At 41.0% G+C, this 13830-nt stretch overlaps 1 protein-coding gene across 8 annotated transcripts in view; it reads right to left on the minus strand.

The window, feature by feature from the left end:
• Positions 1 to 13830, minus strand: part of mcf2la (mcf.2 cell line derived transforming sequence-like a) — a 239539-nt gene that overhangs the window by 100380 nt on the left and 125329 nt on the right. For all 8 annotated transcript variants that reach the window (XR_015758942.1, XM_043700234.2, XM_087993072.1 and 5 more), the window contains exons 8-10: positions 10306 to 10430; positions 9060 to 9174; positions 766 to 885 (exon numbers count right to left, since the gene is read on the minus strand). Coding sequence is in view for 7 of the 8 variants with exons in the window: in XM_043700234.2 (XP_043556169.2) it covers positions 766 to 885; positions 9060 to 9174; positions 10306 to 10430 (360 nt within the window). In the remaining variant the exon portion in view is untranslated. The remainder of the gene's footprint in view (positions 1 to 765; positions 886 to 9059; positions 9175 to 10305; positions 10431 to 13830) is intronic.

A 13830-nucleotide genomic window follows, 5' to 3' on the forward strand; every position in this document is an offset into this window, starting at 1 on the left:
CAGCTCATTTCATTTATTTAATTTATTTGTTATTGCATTTGTCTGGCAGCATAGTGTTTCAGTGGTTAGCACTGCTGCCGCACAGGGCCAAGGGTTCAATTCCAGCCTCGGGCGACTGTGTAGAGTTTGCACATTCTCCCATGTTTGCAAAGGTTTCCTTGGGTGCTCCGGTTTCCTCCCACAGTCTGAAGATGTGCAGATTAGGTAGATTGGTCATACTAAATTGCTTGGGACGTGCAAATTAGGCAGATTAGCCATGGGAAATGCAGCTTTACAGGGTAGCGGGGTGAGTCTGGATGAGTTGATCTTCAGAGAGTTGGTGTGGACTTGTTGGGCTAAATGACTTGTTTCCACACTTTAGGAATTCTAGGATTCTGCAGAACTCTTATTCAGGCTATCAACATCCACCTTTCCTCAAATGCTGTGCTTTAATCACCTCTTTATTATTTCCTTCTAATTTAATCAATACCCTGCTTATAGTTCTATCATTATGTTTTGTACCTGAGTAGGATTTCTGACTGCTTATTTACTCCTTGTCCTGTTACTTGATTTTGAAATGATATTGACTTCTCCCTAACAGTCACCCCTTCCATTTGTACCTTTAATGTCTTTCAATTCACTTATCAAACAATGACAGTGATTGCAGTCCATGGCTAAACAGGCTTAGAGGTTCCAAATTCTCCATGTGGAAGACTGTTTAAAAGATCCAGGAACACAGCAATTTCTAAATACTTTCACAACATTTAAATGATTATCAGCAATTACCTGAGACTTATCTTCAAAGTTACAAAGGTCTTTAACAATGTGGCCGACATGGCAGGAGCTGTTTCCAAATTCAGTGAAAGTGCTGTGTCGTTCAGTTACGATATCCAAAGCAGCCTTGACCTTAAAAAGAAAGCATTAAATGCTACAAGTTTTCAAAAACTGGCATTGGTTTGAATTATTATTGCAGTTTGATATTTGATATCATCAATTACAGATACTTCAAACCCATTCCACATTATGTTGAAAATTGATATGTAACTTTTAAAGTTATATTAACAATAGCTGAAAGCTTTCTCATGGTATTTTCAGTCATCAAATGGGGCATGCCCAATCTATGACTTATTAATCAAATTTGGCCAGTCATTTCCTTTTATCCAACTCTTGAAATAGCCCCAGATTTATTTTCATCACTGCACACCACGGGAGCTTAATCTTGGGTGATACCCAGCTGAGTTGGATCATTTGAGAGCAGTAAATATTGGTCAGATAAGAACACATAAGCCAGAATACAAGACAAAAACTACACTTGGTATTTTTTTAAGATGTGAAATGCTGAAGGGGCATTCCACCCGTTCAGATCTGCCATCATCTTCCCACCCCAAATAATCTATCCCTGACTCCCCTGGTTTGGCAAACCTCCACCATATCTTTAAACCTCCTACTTGTCTCTCATCCTCTCTTATGCTGTTGCCTCATGTTTTTTTATTGCAACTCCAATGCATCCTTCCCTTATCACAGCATCAAAATCACCTTTATCTTTGTCTAAGTCATGTAAAATTTAATTTGTGACTATGATAAACAACCCCTCCTCATCCTTTTCAAGCTATCTGCAGCCTTTCATAGAACTGAAAAGAGTTTATTTCAATGTCTCTCAGTCATCCAGACAAGTGAGCCCACTCATGCCTATGTTGATTCTTATCTATCATGGTCAGAAAATCACCCAAAATAGATTCACTTCCCATCTCTACAGTTCCACTGGAGTCCCCAAAGAACCCACTGTTGGCCCCAAACTATTTCTCATGAACATGCTATTCCTCAGTAACATCATTCAGTTGGTTCGAGATGTACAGTGACGACATCTGCACCACTACCTTAACCCTTCTCAATCTCCACAGTGTTATGCTGCTCATCTAACATTGAGTAAGCAGAGGTCTCCCCCAACTGAATATTGGATTGCGCTTGGTCAACTTCCCTAATATTGACTGGAACCTTCTCAGTGCAAATAGTTTGGATGGAGCAGATTTTGTCAGGTGTGTCCAACAAGGATTCCTGGCTCATTATGTAGATAGGCTGACTAGAGGGGAGGCCATATTGGTTTTGGTGCTTGGCAACAAACCAGATCAGGTGTCAGATCTCTCGGTGGGAGAGCATTTTGGTGATAGTGATCACAATTTCCTATTGTCATGAAGAGGGATAAGAGCAGATGGTATGGGAAAGTATTTAATCGGAGGTGGGGGAATTGCAATGCTATTAGGTAGGAATTGTGGAGAATAAATTGGAAACAGATATTCTCAGGGAAATGCACAACAGAAATGAGGCGGCTGTTAGGGAGAACTTGCTGTGAGTGCTGGATTGGTTTATCCCAGCGAGGCAAGGAAAGGATGGTAGGGTGAAGGAACCTTGGATGTGGAACATCTAGTCTGACTACTGCCTCACAGTGCCAGGAACCCCGGTTCAATTCCAGCCTTGTCCGTGTGGAGTTTTCTTCCAGTGTCTGCGTGAGTTTCCTCCGGGTGCTCCGGTTTCCTCCCACAGTCCAAATATGTGCATGTTAGGTGATTTGGCCATGCTAAATTGTGCATAGTGTTAGGTGTATTAGCCAGAGGGAAATGGGTCTGGATGGGTTACTCTTTGGAGAGTCGGTGTGAACTTGATGGTTCTAAGGACCTGTTTCCACACTGTAGGGAACCTAATCTAGTCAAGAGGAAGAATGAAGCTTACTGAAGGTTAAGAAAGCAAGGATCAGACATGGCTCTAGAGGGTTACAAAGTAGCCTGGAAGGAACTGAAGAATGGACCTAGGACCAGTAGAGGAGGGCATGAAAAAGCCTTGGCGCGTAGGATTAAGGAAAACCTCAAAGCATTCTACACTTATGTGAGGAACAAGAGAATGGCCAGAGTGAGGGTGGGGCTGATCATGGACAATGGCGGGAACATGTATCTGGAATTGGAGGTGGTAGGGGAGATCCTGAATGAATACTTTGCTTCAGATTTCACTAGAGAGGGACTTTGTCATTTGTGAGGACAGCATGAAACAGGCCGATATGCCTGAACAGATTGATGTTAAGGGGAAGGGTATGCTGCAAACTTTGAAAAACATAAGGACAGATAAGTGCCCAGGGCCAGGAAGGATATACTAAAGGTTACTATAGGAAGCGAGGGAAGAGATTGTTGCACCTTTGGTGATGATCTTTGCATCCACACTGTCCATTGGAGTAGTACCAGATGAATGGAAGGTGGCAAATGTTATTTCCTTGTTCAAGAAAAGAAACAGGGATAACCCTGAGAATTACAGACCAATCAATCAATCTCACATCGGTGGTGGGCAAATTATTGGAGAGTATTCTGAGAGATAGGATTTATGATTATTTGGAAAAACACAGTTTGATTAGAGATAGTCAGCATGGCTTTCTGAGGAGCAGGTCATGCCTCACAAGCCTTATTGAATTCTTTGAGGATGTGTTAAAACATATTGATGAAGGTAGAGCAGTGGACATGATGTACATGGCTTTTAGCACTGTGTTTGATAAGGTTCTGAATGATAGGCTCATTCAGAAAGTAAGGAGGCATGGGATACAGGGAAATTTGGCTGTCTGGATACAGAATTGGCTGGTCCATAGAAGACAGAGGGTGGTGGTAGATGGAAAGTATTCAGCCTAGAGCTTGGTGACCAGTGATGTTCCACAGGAACCTGTTCTGGGACCTCTTATAAAAATCACAAAGAGCAGAGGTCCCATTTATAAAAATGGACCTAGGACCAGTAGAGGAGGGCATGAAAAAGCCTTGGCGCGTAGGATTAAGGAAAACCTCAAAGCATTCTACACTTATGTGAGGAACAAGAGAATGGCCAGAGTGAGGGTGGGGCTGATCATGGACAATGGCGGGAACATGTCATTTATAAAAATCACAAAGAGCAATGACTCTGAAGAGGAAGTGAAAAGGTGAGTTGGTCAGTTTGCCGATGACATGAAGGTTGGCAGAATTGTGGATAGTGTAGAGGGCTGTTATAGGTTGCAATGGGACATTGACAGGATGCAGGGCTGGGCTAAGAAGTGTCAGATGGAGTTCAACCTAGAAAACTGAAGTGATTCATTTTGGAAGGTCGAATTTGAATGCAGATACAGGGTTAAAGGCAGTGTGGAGGAACAGAGGAATCTTGGGGGTCTTGTCTGTAGATCCCTCAAAATTGCCACCCAAGTTGTAAGGGCTGTTAAGAAGGCATATGATGTGTTGGCTTTCATTAGGAGGGGGATTGAGTTTAAGAGCTGCAAGGTTAGACCACACTTGGAAATATTGTGTTCAGTTCTGGTTGCTTCATTATAGGAAGGATAAGGAAGCTTTAGCTAGGGTGCAGAGGACGTTTACCAGGCTGCTGCCTGGACTGGAGGCATGTCTTATGAAGAAAGGTTGAGGGAGCTAGGGCTTTTCTTATTGGAGCAAAGAAGGATGAGAGGTCACTTGATAGCAGTATACAAGATGATGGGAGGCATAGATAAGAGTGGATAGCCAGAAACTTTTTCCCAGGGTGGAAACTGCAATCACAAGGGGGCATCATTTTAAGGTGATTGGATGAAGGTTTAGGGGAGATGTCAGAAGTAGGTTCTTTACACTGAGAGTAGTGGGTACGTGGAATGCACTGCTAGCAGTGGAGTCAGATATATTCGGCACATTTAAGCGACTCTTGGATAGACACATGGATGATAGTAAAATGAGGGGTATGAAGTTTAGTTTAATCTTAGAGTAGGATAAAAGGTCGGCACAACAGAGGGCCAAAGGGTCTGTACTGTACTATGTCCTAATGTCGTTAATGTTACTCCTTGTCATCAACTCCACATTTTCCTTTAACTACTGTGTGTAGCTATATAAGGTCATTTGTAAACTTCATTTTTTTTGACAATGAGTATGCTCGGGCCGAAGTTATCTTCTCTATAACTGAAACCACCTGCATAACACATCCAAGAACTCCAGATCAGCAATAAAATCTGCCCCATCACAGCTCACATCTTGCAGAAATATTCAACCACCCCGTTTTTCCACCCTCAACTCATCTTTTCAATTAGGCCTCGCATATTGCACATTCCATAAACCTGAAGGTATCTAGAATGCTACTGCCCATATCACAGCGCACACCAATGCCCATTCATCCATCAATCTTGTGCTCCCTGACTTTCACTAGTTCTGAGTTTTGCAATACCTCGATTTTAAAATTCTCATTCTTGACTTCAAACTCTTCCAAACTTTGAAGCATCTTGCAACCGTACATTTTCCCCAAGCTGTGTTCGTCGTCTTTAAGTCTTCAAAAATACTGGTTTTCACTACCATTGGTAACAATATCTTCCTCTGCCCTACTAACTGGAGCTTCAACTCCTTCCTCCTTTAATCAGGCTTTGTAAATCATACTTGAACAATGTTTTGGCCATCTATCCCAATATATCCTTGCACATTTTGAACTCCAAAAAAAAAAACTACCTTGGGATACTTTATTACATAAAGACATTGCTTAAATGTAAATAGTTGTTGTTGCTGTGAGGTCTTCATGTGAGCATTGTCACAAGTATGCTTACGTTTCTAGATTCTCAATATACTAACATTCTGACAGCACAGCTTGACCTATTCCAATTGTCAATGCTCATCTGATGAGGAAAATTCTGATTCGGTAAACTAAATGCATGGCAAAGGCCTGAAAGATTCATCCTTTAGCAACATCCAGATGATATGTCCACAAGTGAGTGAACATTTAAAATACTTGGAGGCTTATTTTGGTGAAAGGGTGAACTAAATATGCGTAATACTAATTATACTGGCCATTTGTAAACACTGGTCTTTGTTTGCAATTTGGGAGTAAATGATTATCATGACATAAATTTGCCTAGAGACACTAAAATTGACAAGATTTGAATGTTCAATATGGAATTTGACCATTTAAGCACTGATTATAAGTAACTATCCTGCAGCAGTGTATGTAGCCTCTATGCCGTGGCTTCTGTTGAAGGTGTGGATTGCATTGGTTGACACAGCATTAATTTCAGGATGGCTTAAGCACTGAGGAGAAAGGGTCATTGGCCTTGACACTGCAGGTCCCAGTGGAACAGGGTTGTATTTTATCCACTGGGTGTGAGGAGGGTAGTGGTAGAGGTGGGGGGACACGGCAGTATGTGTGTGTGTGTGTTGCAGAGGAATCCACTTCACCCTTTTGTTCCCCTCATCTTCAGCAGCTGCTGTTGCAGTGTTTGAGCTCATGTTCTCCACCAGACAAAGGTAGTCCCTAGCAAGATGTCAAATGACCAAGGGATCCACTTTCTCCCAGAGACTTTAATGTCTCCAGTAAAGTGAAGTAACACACCACTCGCTTTCTTCAAGCGAAGTCCTCAGCGAAATTCTAGTACAAATGTTGATAGATGTTAACAATTTGACAAGATGACCTGGAAGATCTCAAAGACCTGGAAAACCTCAGCAAATGAAAAGCAACAGCTAAGTAAAACTTGAAATAGTATCAGAAACCCTCAGCAACAATCAGTTTACTCCTGATCAGCTGGCTGCAGGTAGCAAGGTTGGCAAATGAAGCACTGCTGTCAACATCCTCTACACTCTTGCACAATCATCTTAATAAATGCTAGCAGACAACTTAAATTGTCAAAAGGCCATAACGATCCCAAACATGTGCTTGAATTCCATTACCAAAATGGTAGTAAGGATGGTTTGAACAGGTATTGATGCTCTAGTCCAGCAGTGACATGTCAGAGTTTCTTAAGTGCCTCATAAGCAAGGAAAATAATCTCAACAGATACATTTGTCAAACCAAATATTACATTGGGCTATAGAGAGAACACATGGTAGCAGGACTAAGTTTTTAATTTACTGCAATTATACTTGAAACAGCAATTGTGGTTGTATTAAAGAGGGAACATTAAGGGCTGATCTGAAGAACTGCAAGCACTTTCCCTGGGCATTCTGAACAGTCATTATTCATTGAGCCATTTCATGTTTAAAAATATGTTGTCTGGTACATATGTTAAGAAGTTAAAAGAGTATGTTCACTTTAAGATAGAAAGTGTTTTCTGAATTTTTAAAAGTAAATTTAAAGTACAGCCATAGCTGCCTAACAGAACAGCAAAGAGACGAACTGTTCCAAAGTAGATACATATAACAATTGGCTGTTAAATGGATAGGAGAAAGTGAGGTCTGCAGATGCTGGAGATCAGAGCCGGAGATGTGTTGCTGGAAAAGCGCAGCAGGTCAGGCAGCATCCAGGGAACAGGAGAATCGACGTTTCGGGCATAAGCCCTTCTTCAGGAATGAGGAAAGTTTGTCCAGCAGGCTAAGATAAAAGGTAGGGAGGAGGGACTTGGGGGAGGGACGTCGGAAATGTGATAGGTGGAAAGAGGTCAAGGTGAGGGTGATAGGTCAGACTGGGGTGGGGGCGGAGAGGTCAGGAAGAAGATCTCAGGTTAGGAAGGCGGTGCTGAATTTGATGGATTTGACTGAGACAGGGTGGGGGGAGGGGAAATGAGGAAACTGGTGAAATCCGAGTTCATCCCTTGTGGTTGGAGGGTTCCTAGCCGGAAGATGAGGCGTTCTTCCTCCAACCGTCGTTTTGTTGTGGTCTGACGATGGAGGAGTCCAAAGACCTGCATATCCTTGGTGGAGTGGGAGGGGGAATTGAAATGTTGAGCTACAGGGTGGTTGGGTTGGTTGGTCCGGGTGTCCCAGAGGTGTTCTCTGAAACGCTCCGCAAGTAGCCGGCCTGTCTCCCCAATATAGAGGAGGCCACATCGGGTGCAGAGGATGCAATAGATGATATGTGTGGAGGTGCAGGTGAATCTGTGGCGGATATGGAAGTTTCCTTTGGGGCCTTGGAGGGAGGTGAGGGGGGAAGGTGTGGGCGCAAGTCTTGCACCTCCTGCGGTTGCAGGGGAAGGTGCCGGGAGTGGAGGTTGGGTTGGTGGGGGGGTGTGGATCTGACGAGGGAGTTACGGAGGGAGTGGTCTTTACGGAATGCTGATAGGGGAGGGGAGGGAAATATGTCCTTGGTGGTGGGGTCCGTTTGGAGGTAGTGGAAATGACGGTGGATGATGCGCTGTACATGGAGATTGGTGGGGTGGTAGGTGAGGACCCGTGGGGTTCTGTCCTGGTGGTGGTTGGAGGGGCGGGGTTCAAGGGCGGAGGAGCGGGAAGTGGAAGAGATGCGGTGGAGGGCATCGTCGACCACGTCGGGGGGGAAATTGCGGTCCTTGAAGAAGGAGGCCATCTGGGTTGTGCGTTTTTGGAACTGGTCCTCCTGGGAGCAGATGCGGCGGAGTCGAAGGAATTGGGAGAATGGGATGGCGTTTTTACAGGGGGCAGGATGGGAGGAGGTGTAGTCCAGGTAGCTGTGGGAGTCGGTCGGTTTGTAGTAGATGGATACCTGAGTTTTGGTTGCTGTTTTGACAATAATTCAATTTGAACCAATCAATTTAAACTATGCCCAGGACACTATAACACAATTGAGTTTGAATTTACTATATTGACAACATTGGACCAATGAGAGGGTACAATGCTGGGGCTATAAAACCAGGGTGCTTTCTAAAGTTGGTCAGAGCAACCAATCTAATATCTTGCTCTCAAAAAAATAAGGAGGCACTCTCTATCAAAGGGTACCTTTTCCTACAAAAACAGTAAAATGTAAGGCGACCCAGGTAGATCAGCACATGGGAGATTGAAGACAGTGAAGAAGACAAAGACTATGTGGACGTGAGATTAAGTTAATGTAATGTTTAATAATTATTGGTTGGCGCAGTATTTTATAGAGTTGGGATCAGATAGTAATTAGTTAAGAAAAAGTAGGCTTGGATTTGTTAATAGTTTGTGTTTAGTTTTCTGTTAGGAAAATAAATTGTTATTTTTCTTGAAATAGTGGAAATTAGGAGTTCTGTTTCACTCCCTCACACTTCTAACAGATTACAAGGCGAGGCAAGCTTTTCTGGATGCTTGGTTTTAATTAACAGAGAGGTTCAGCTTCCACATCGTAACACATGGAATTATCGTAATGTCGCAAGTATAATTTAAAAGGCCAGGAGGGGATTACTCAGCACTCACCTCTCGGAAATCTTGCTCAAAGTGTCGAAGTTGGAGACATTGTTTGAGCTTCAGCTGGTGCTTACTCCAAAATTCATCAAAGGCTATTTCAGTTTCATTCAATTGAGCAAGCAACCTGCAAACAGAAAGGAAAAGGTAAGGCCAGACCTTGCACAATCTAAAAGAAGAGTAATGGAAAATTACCATTAAAATACCAGTTTGTGAATCTTTCCATAGAACTAAGGGGACTGAATTGCATCATGAAACATAATTAAATTAACTTTGTCCTATCACCACTTTCATTTGTTATTTCAGTCATAAATTAGTAGGAACATTCAAAGCTGAAAAGCTGCTACTTGACAGAAATACCCATCTCTATTTAAATCATGGACTGGCTTTCCAGTTATGTTATTAATGATTGAAACCCAAGAGAGTTCACCACAATGTGTGAATGGTTCATCACAGAAATATCACTGATCACTACTGTGGGGGTATTAAAACCACTTTTTCCTTTCAACCAAAATGGGATCCTCCCAATTTTGCTGTCATTCTAAGACACAACCACTGCCATTCTATCAGCGGTACAGTACAAGTGCACCAAAAGATCTGCACATTTCAAGGTCAGAGAGCACAAGGCGAGATGAGAAAAGGTAGGAAGATATTTATATGGAATATAAATACCAGTATGGACCAGGTGAGCCAAATGACCCATTTCTGTTCATTAATAAAAGTTTTTAAAAAGTGCAAATTAGAAATCTGAAACAAAAAGAAAAAGCCCCAGAAGTGAACAGCACCTGTGCAGAAAATAGCAAATTTTATTTTTGGGTTAGAACCTGGATCAAACCCAGTTCTTATAGAGAATGCTGACTCGTACATTTGCCTGTGTTCTTTTTACAGAGGCTGACCAATCTACTGTGTGGTTCTAACAATTTCTATTCCAGGATCAGAAAACAATCAGCTGTAATTGTTTGGGAGATTTCATAGCAGAATCAATTCCATACAAGATGTGCTCAATACAGTGCCTTGTGAAACAGGCAATATTAAAGTTGAAACAGCTTTTCAGTACATTGTGATTATACCTGTGACAGAATGCAAGTTCTCCAAAAAAAGGCTAAGATACAGAAGCAATGGTCCTGGTCTTGGCTTATTTGAGATCTTATTCTCAGGCATTTCCCACATCAGAAGATAAAAACAAAAGTGATGTTCTAGAAATTAATGCAAATGAACTGGTCTTTATAATGCATCATATGTGTACCCCACAATTCACCTCTCCACAGTAGTCTGATTGTCCAACTCATCTGTGTTGAATTTATGATCTGGATTCATGTCAACTGGTTCCTGAATACTGGAAAGGAGGGTGGAGCCATGTCTGCGTGCCTGATTTAGATCGTCCTTTTGGAGAAGAGACAGTTATAAATAATTAAAAACCGATGGGTAAAATCAAAATTCTAATTTAAGTTATAAGATTCTAATATTTTCTAACTGAGAGAAAGTAATCTGGCATTTGGAGTCCGTTTGAATACTTGTTTCTGATTTAAGTTCTCACACTGATGTCAAAGTTAGTATTGAAGTTTTCAGTCAGTGTTAGGTTATCTGACTACTGGCTCATCTACAGTACCAAGACATACAACTTTCATGTGAAACTTTGAGAAATGTGGCAATGAATGAATTATTTCTAACTCAAATAAAATGGTAGAACATCATAGCAGGGATACAATCAGGGTCCAGAAAAGGTGAAGGGAGAGAATACTAACTTTACTGTTTCCATTCTTCCAATGAAAACCATCTTCCACAATCACAAATGCAATTGCACAAATTCCACCAAAGTGAATACATGAGTATGTTTTTCAATAAAGAAGCACTTTACTAGTTAAGTTTAAAATTGATTTGACATGGATATGGGAGTAAAGGACATTAGAATGGAATGAATTATTCCAAATGGAATAATAAGCTTTTCAAAATTACACACATAGGCTCAGAATAAGAAAATGGTAATACTAATTAGGTAGAGAGAATTAAAAGGAGCTTCATCCCAGTTACAAATATTTTAGTGGCACACGATAATGGATGGACATCCACAGTGTCGAGTGGATTTGTTGAAATGTATTAAGGACCAAAATAAGGTTAGGAATTACAGACTTCTACCTGTTTCTGATGTGGCAACAACAATGAGATTAAATCAAATCAAATATTTTAGTGGCACACGATAATGGATGGACATCCACAGTGTCGAGTGGATTTGTTGAAATGTATTAAGGACCAAAATAAGGTTAGGAATTACAGACTTCTACCTGTTTCTGATGTGGCAACAACAATGAGATTAAATCAAATCAATAAAAAGAATGGTAAGTTCCTGTAAAATAGCTAGGGTAAACCATGATATTAGCGCACACATACTGTCAAGTGAAATACCACTAATGCCAAACAAAATATCTATGAAGGTTTATATGAAACTGGCCACAGAACATGACAAACCAGTTGTTTCAGTATGTCAATGGATTTACAACTTACCCAATCCAAACATTATTGTATCCCTTTAATTTCTCCAATCAAAGTACAACAATGATGTTAGCTGCAGCAGGAGATAGCAGTTTAAATGAGGAAAAAAGAGCATAGTGGCAGTGTCCCTACCTCTGAGCTCCTAGACCCAGTCCAAATCTCACTTGCTCAAAAGATGTATAGTAACACCACTAAACAGGTCAATTATAAAATATCTATAACTGTTTGCTGATCCACTTTCTCACAGGTTAAAAATCCTGCCGAAAGATTCAGTAGTAAGGAACAATAAGAAACATTTAGAAGAGATCAGTGATAAACATGACAAATGTTTAAAAAAAAAAAACGACACTATGAGGGCCTACAGTGAGACTCCTTTAGGAATAGACTTCATCAATCTTGTAACCATTAACTTCAAGTGATGTGTAGTGATTGTAAGGAGGTCAGCCAAAATGGACCTCAGAATAAGATTTCCTTTGGACCAGAGTAACAGCCCCAGTCAGAGAATGCTGGCTGACAGATATATACAGGGAGTATCAGAGGTTCTGTTCACTCTAAGAGCTGGCTCTAAGGAAGCTGGATCAGTATCAAGGACTCTCCATGTGTAAATAAAGCATGACTTGGTGACAGGATACTGGCCTCTGTAGCATTATTCAATATGGGAGAAGGATTAAAAAAAAGTGTTCATCTTGCACTTCATAGCATGACAACTAGATTTAGTCAGTCGACAGTAACAAGGAAATGAGTGAGAGAAGAGGGGATGGTGGAATGGGTGAGAGAAGGGGAAGAACAGGTGAGAAGGGGGAAAGGATGGGAGGGGGGGGAAGGGTTGAGGGAGATGAGAGAAAGTATATAGGAGGAAATTGGGGTGAGAAAGAGCAGGGAAAACAGATGAGAGAGAGGTGGCAAAGGGTGAGAGAGGTGGCAAAGGGAAAGGGAAAGTGAAATGTAGCACTGAATACAAAAAGTCTGTTATAGTTACAGAGTCGTAATTGTTTAATATTCTAAAGGAAATCTGACAATGAAGCAATCTGAGAAATGATGGCCCATAGAACATTATGTAGCTAACTGTTCTCTTCGGGAAAATGTATATTGAGCAAAGGATGCTGATGAGAAAGGTTTTGAGAACGGACCTTGTTAGCTAAAGGAAACGTTAGAGATTTTGAAAATAAAGTGGGTTTGTGCAACTCACTAAATGTTACTGTTTCATCAAAAAACATATTTTCTCCAAGAAATTACTAGAGATCCTCATAGCAGGTCAACAGGTTTTATGGAAAATTGATTGTATAATACAGACTATGAAATAAAAAAAATATACTTTTTACACTGATCTGTGGTATCAAAAGGAAAAACAACAATGTGAAATAAATCAATTTTCATTAGTTTGATTCAAGGTTAGTTTGTAGGCCTTCAAAGATTTTATTTCGTGAAATAACTCTATTAATAGAGCAAGTTATTGGGAATAATCAGTTAATTAATTAGCTGGGCAGGACCCATTCCAACTCCATCTTGACTTAGGCATTCCCCCTCTCCCTCCCCGTCCCTCACCTTTAACGGTCTGCACTGCCCTTAATGGGCTTTGAATGTAAATTATTCAATTGGAAAACACAGATGATTTAGTGGTGGTGGTAGTTAAAAGAAGTTGTGTAAGAACATTTCTGGATTAACAAATAAAAAAGCTTGGTTGGATTAGTATATGGAAGAATCTGTAAGACTGAACAGGGAGCACTTGTAGCGCAGTGTTTGAGCCAGAAGGTCTGGGTTCAAGTCCCACCTGCCCCAGAGTTGTCTCATAACATCTCTAAACAGATTGATTGGAAAATAAAGCAAGGTTGAAGAGTTTCACCTATTTTGGCTAATTGGAAACACAAGTTATTTAAGTGATAGTAGATAATAGGTGAAAAGTCCGAAAGGTGATTTGGTGATGGGAAAAAAAAGATTGTATAAGATAAGACTGCTGGATATAATGTTTAAAAAGGGCTGAATGGTGAAGGGTTCTTGTTGTGCAGTAGTAATGTCGCTATCTCTTAGGAGAAGACCCGGGTTTCAAGTCCCACCTGCTCCAGAGATGGACCATAATATTCTGTACAGCTTGATTAGAAAATATAAAAAGGCTGAATAATTAATAAATTCACTCACAAAGGAAGGTGTCTTGGTTTATGTATCACTGATTGCCTTAGATTCAGATGGTCAATGGTGAACAAATGGCTCAGGCCCGATTTAGGTGGTTGTTAATAAAGCTGTTCTTACACCCTTTCACACAAGATGAGAAGGCTCAATAGCAAGTCTTTCTTTT

This window comes from Chiloscyllium plagiosum, unplaced genomic scaffold (genome assembly GCF_037043375.1).
Source record: "Chiloscyllium plagiosum isolate Xiang-an unplaced genomic scaffold, Cpla_swu_hap1 HiC_scaffold_12, whole genome shotgun sequence".
In the NCBI taxonomy this organism is placed as follows: domain Eukaryota; kingdom Metazoa; phylum Chordata; class Chondrichthyes; order Orectolobiformes; family Hemiscylliidae; genus Chiloscyllium; species Chiloscyllium plagiosum.